Genomic DNA, 6,129 nt, shown 5'->3' on the forward strand with positions numbered 1-6,129 from the left:
TGATGGCACAAGGGAGAAAGCGTCACCTCCAAAGCATTTCAGCGGGCAAGATGTCTATGATAAGGTTAAGGATATCAATGTTGTCCTTGCAAGTAAAAACAATCCTCCACGAGTGATGAAAATAGAATGTGGAACAACAAATCAATTCTTTGGGAGCTTGATTATTGGAAATACTTAGACGATCGTCACTGTATTGACCTCATGCACGCAGAGAAGAATATCTGCGATAGTCTCCTCGGTACAATGCTCAACATGAATGGGAAAACAAAAGATCATGAAAATGCAAGAGTTGACCTTGAAGTTAGGGCTTAAGGCCGGAGCTTTATGTCAAGGATACGGATAAAGGGGAATTCCTACCCCTATTTTGCATCACCCTATCCAAGAAGGAGAAAAAAGAATTTTGCGAGTTCTTGCACGGTGTGAAAGTTCCCTCCGGTTACTCGTCCAACATTAGAAGACTTGTTTCGGTGAAAGAGCTGAAAATAGTTGCCGGCATGAAAACTCATGATTGCCATGTGATGTTGACGCAGATGACTGCTGTTGGAATTAGAAACATGGAAGCGCTAGGTGAGCTAGGAAAAAGATACTTCGAGACTCTGTCTTTTCGAGATGTATTTTTTACCATCCGTTTTCGATATCATGGTCCATCTCACAGCTTAGCTTGTGAAGGAGATTTATTTTCTTGGCCCTGTGTTCCTGCATCAGATGTATACATATGAGCGATTCATGGGCGTTCTCACGTCGTATGTGAGGAATCGAGCTTTTTCTGAGGGGTGCATCGCGCAGGGTTACTCTACAGAGGAGGTAGTGGAGTGCTGCGTTAATTACACGGACCTAGATAACCCAATTGGTGTGCCTCATTCTCGCCACGAGGGTAGACTCACAGGGCAAGGAATTCTAAGGAAACATGCAATTACTCCTATGCTGAACCCATACGACCAAGCTCATTTTCTCGTGTTGCAATAAATGAGCGAAGTGTCCCCATATATCAACGAGCATAGCAATCGCTTCTTCAGGAGAATCCAGGGCAGATTGAAGCTTGGCTTGCGAAGCAACATATGCAAAGGTTCAACACTTGGTTTTGAGATCGAACCGATCAATCGAGTACTCCTACAAGTGATTTGACTAGGAAACTAGCAGCATGCCCTATATACACAATTACAACATATCAAAGGTACGATATAAACGGTTACACATTTTACACGGTTGCCCAATATCAGAAAAGCACATACCAAAATAGCGGTATCCGTATAGATGCTTATGATAACAACATGCACAATAGCACATACTACGGTCAGATAGAGGACATCTGGGAACTGTCTTACTTGGGACTCAAGGTACCCCTGCTTTGGTGTCTTTGGGTACACGGGAAAAAGTGCATTATGAAAGAAAAGTACGGATTCATTAGCGTTAATCTCAAACTTGTCGGATATAAGGACAAACCTTTCATACTTGCTAAACAAGTTGCCCAGGTGTTTTATGTGACTAATACGACAGACAGAAACTTCATGTGGTTCTCGTTGGGAAAAGACGGATCGTCGGAGTTGAAAACGTGGTTGATGAGGACGAGTACAATCAATTTGATGAAATCCCCTCTTTTGCTACTGCAATCATGCCACAAGTTGTGCAGAACGAGAAGACTCCATACCTACGTTCCGACCATAACAAAGGGATCAATGTCAAGAAAGCACGAAATGACCGTCACATGCTAAATGATACATGAATCAATGTAACCTCAAATTTGTATATTTGTAATATTCAGTTAAGTCTGAATTTCAATGTAACCTCAAATTTGTAATATTCAGTTAAGTATGAATTTCAATGTAACTTCAAATTTGTAATATTCAGTTAAGTCTGAATTTCAATGTAACCTAAAATTTGTAATATTTTTAATATTCAGTTAAGTCTGAATTTCAATGTAACCTCAAATTTGGGATATGTTTGTAGGAGAAGATGGTTGCCAAATCCTAACTTTGCTTCAGGATGCAACCAATATCCAGGTAAATCCCTTAGATGGATGAGCACATTAGTGACGAGTGAGAACTTCTCGCGTCAGTAAAGATATAGATAGTGATGAGTTAATTTACCACCTGTCAGTAATGATCAAATCGTCATTAGTGACGGGTGAGAACTCCACGCATCAGTAAAGTTATATATAGTGACGGGTTAATTTACCACTCATAAATAATGATCGAATCCCAGGATAGAGAGACCCGGTCATTAGTGACGGGTTGTATCTATAACCCGTCACTAATTATATGTTTATAAATAATGGGCCCGGGAATCCTAGCCTTCGATTTACACATCCTAAGCTTCCTCCTCGTTGCTGCACCCACCGCCCTGCTCCTCTAATCTAGTGCCATCTATGGTCACCAACGACAAGGACCTGGCATCACCTTCCTTGGTGCCACCCCCCAACGATGACTAACATCGATTGGGGCCTCTTGATGGTGAAGGCAGAGGAGGAGTATGAGATGGAGAAAGCGATTGCCAACGATGAGATGATCGCTCACGCTGTCCATGAGGAGGAACTCATAAGCCAAGTCGAGGGAATGATGGAGGCCATTGTTAGTGATGAGGCCATCGCACACCTCTTGGCAGCAGAGGTGAAGATGGGCGGTGACTCCGACACTGATGACAGTGAGGAGGAGGAGGATGAGGAGATGGGCGGCGACTCTGACATGACTGACGAGGAGGAGGATGAGGATGAGGATATGGGCGGTGACTCCGATGTGACTGACGACGACAGGAGGAGGAGGAGGAGGAGGAGGATGAGATGTGCGACTCCGACATGACTGACGACGACGAGGAGGAGGTGGAGGAGGAGGATGATGAGGAGATGGCCAGCACCGGTGGTGACTCCTCGACGACACTGATGAATCGTTGTCCATTACTTACCTAGGTTTATGGTGGTAATCCAAATTTAGCAACTAGGATTTAGCACCCTTCTTTTGTAGTCTGGATGGTTATTTTTTTTTGTGTAATCCGAACCTTCTTTTGTAGTGATGAACTTACTTATCCTAAATTAATGAAAAAGTTCATTAATTGGAAAAGTATGTTAAGTTGAGAATGCAAGTGAGACAGCTAATTGAGTACATTTTTCTCATCATCGAATTATCTTGCTGTCAAATTTTGACTTTGCTTCAGGATGCAGCCAGTATACATGTAAATAGAGGGATGATCACAAGTGACGGGTGATAACCACGCGTCACTAAAGAGGTCATTTGTGATGGGTGAATTTACCACCCATCACTAATTACCATGTCCCAGTGATGGGGTGGTAAATCCACCAGTCACTGTGACCCGCTCATTAGTGACAGGTGATAAAATTCACCCGTCACTAATGATATGTTTATAAATATTGGGCGCGGAAACCCTAGCCTCTAATTTTGCCTAAGTCCCGCCGCACCCCCTGCCCATTCCTTCTCGCCTCCTTATCAAGGTCGTCCCCGAGGCCGCCGCCGTCTCCCTACCGTCCCCATCCCCCTCCCCGACGATGTATTCCCCTGCTCCTTCGTCCCTGAGTACCCCGACGACGAGCAGCCCACACCGCCATCGCCTCCTCCCCGACGAGCACCCCAACGCTGAGGAGCCTGCGCGACCGTGCTCTGCACCGCCATCGTCCTCATCCGTCGAGGTAGGCTTCCCGCTGTCCCCACCTCGCCTATGCCTACTACCATCGTCCTCATTCGCCATTGTGAGTTACTTTTGTGCATTCTGCCATATTTTGTGTGCCGGGGGTGAATGCAAATGGTGTGTCATATTATATTACTCGATGATGACAGCGGCTGAGTAAGGTTGTATGTGACAGCGTAGTCTACTTAGGTGCGACAATATGAACTTACCCATTTAACACTTACTATTGAATATTTAAACTCTACGTGTTCCTAATGTTGACCTTTGAGTTGCGATCTCCATGTAGTATTTCCAGTAATATAGGAGATAGAGGGTATGTGAATCAATATGCATAAATATGAAGGCTACAATGCATGTTGTTTTTGGGAATTATCTGAGAATTAAGAGTGCGCTGTCACACATACCGATGATATGAGATAGCCAATTTGGCATTTGGATGGCGACATCAATCGGAACATGCTTTCTGAGAGTAAAACTTGATAACATAAACATGTTCTTGATGTTTATATGCTTGGCATATGCAATTTCCATGTTTACCTATTTTTATTCTTGCTTATGTTCAGTCCTGACAGCACACATTAATTCTTATTCTTGTTTATCTATTGTTGTATATTCTTGTCACTAATGTATGCATATTGCACAACAAGTTCATGATGGTTAAAATTAAATTTGTAAGAAAATCTTAAAAATCAATTTAGGTTGCGTAACCTATTACGTTGTCTCCCGTTCAGGAGTGTTTGATTATAAATATGACTTGGTAACTCGTCATATTTATAAGAAGATGCTCCCAAATTGTTTACGTACTTTGAACAGTTCGAGGATATGTGACCCGAGTAGTAGATTTCTGTGCTCTTGTATGTTTCTAGAGAGAATTTTGGTGGTGTTTCCCTGTTGTTCTCTAGATACACACCCTCTCGGCTCCTTGTCGAGACATGTATTTGTAGAACAATGGAGAGGTGCCGCCGAAATTTTCTTCAAAACCATACAAGAGCATGGAAACCTACTCAGGCCACATATCCTCGAATGGAATTAAGACCTATCTTTACCTATTAGAAATTAGGTAGGATCCTTTGCTTTAGATAAGAAATACATCATATTTTTATAAATTCATATAAAAGTAAATATAGTTACTAAGACTTATACAATTGTATCTGCATATTCGTACTACTAGATGTCTACTAATGAGTCATCTAGATCCTCTGACAAAGCACAAGCTCCCAGTCAGATGTCTGCGCAACCAGGTCCTAGTGGAGCCACAATACAAAAGCCAATGGCATAAGCAAAGTGCCGGCTGAAAAGATTACTGCCACAGAAATCGATGATGATGGTGTGCCTACGGAGAAGAAGGCCCTGCAGATGTTGCGGAAGCTCGCATGCCTTAATGCTCGGGAGAGGGTGCCATTGACCTTTTCGAAGTTTGATGGTCTCACTGTGGATCAAAAGAACGCCTTGTTCAATGATGGTGTCAATACGTTTCTGGAGTTTCCAGAGAACATGAAGGTGAAGGTTTTAGGGCTGCTATGAAAATGATCGCCAAACTTTGGAGAAGCCACAAGAGCAAGCTTGTGAACGAGTATATAGCAGAAGAGTTGGAGCCCTTTAGCAAGTACCCATATATTAAAAGAGAGGATTGGGATGCTTTTGTGGCGTTGAAGAGCTCTGAGACGTTCCAAACAGAGAGTTTAGCAAAGAAGCAGCTTCGGGCAAAGAACAAACAGAATCACAACCTGGGCACATGCGGGTACGTGGGGAAAAGGGATAAATATCAGGTGGAGGATGCAAAGTTAGCCAACGAAGGGCGCTAGAATCCTTGGTTGCAAGTCCTAGGATGATCGCAATCGTATTTGCGTGTGAGGGGTACACTGTCAAATAGTGGAGAAATCACCTTCAAATCTAGCGAAACCGAGACAGTTGCTCAAAAGGTGAAAGAAATAGCAACCCACTCCTCCGAAGGTTCATTCATCGGGGTCAGGGAACATGATGTGCTATCCACTGTGCTGGGAAACCCTGATTACCCAGGTCGCGTTCGAGGCGTGTCCAGTTCCCAGGGCTGGAAGTTAGGTTTCCCCAAACATGTCAGGATGTATAAGAAGAGGAAGAGGTTAGTCCCAATATATGTGGAAGCATTGACCCAATCAATCAAGGAGATCGTTTATCAAGACGTCCTGCAAAGGTTTGTGTCACAGGGAGTCGTAATTTCTAGTGCATCAGCAGGTGATAGCCCCATTGCTGGACACAAGAGTAGTCAAGCCTACATAGAGATTGAACAATCTGCCTTCTCTCCATCTGTCTCGTATGGGGTTTCTGAACTGTCTATATAAATAATGTTTCCAGTAATGAAGTTGAATTGATCATGTAGCAATCATCTTCTTTTAGAGCAACCATAAAGTGTAGAAAGTTGATTGTTTATTTTTGTTGGAAGGTGCAAGTGATAACATAAATCAAGGATCATCCGATCCACTTGAACATGCTTATTATTTTACTAATCTGCAA

General features: G+C 43.1%; 1 protein-coding gene across 1 annotated transcript; it reads left to right on the plus strand.

Annotated features, from left to right (window-relative positions):
- Positions 1 to 2,420: 2,420 nt before the first annotated feature.
- Positions 2,421 to 2,795, plus strand: LOC133899438 (uncharacterized). Its single transcript, XM_062340427.1, has one exon. The coding sequence runs from the start codon at positions 2,421 to 2,423 to the stop codon at positions 2,793 to 2,795; it is 375 nt and encodes a 124-aa protein (XP_062196411.1).
- Positions 2,796 to 6,129: the final 3,334 nt, after the last annotated feature.

The sequence above is a fragment of the Phragmites australis genome, chromosome 18, assembly GCF_958298935.1.
Source record: "Phragmites australis chromosome 18, lpPhrAust1.1, whole genome shotgun sequence".
Classification (NCBI taxonomy): domain Eukaryota; kingdom Viridiplantae; phylum Streptophyta; class Magnoliopsida; order Poales; family Poaceae; genus Phragmites; species Phragmites australis.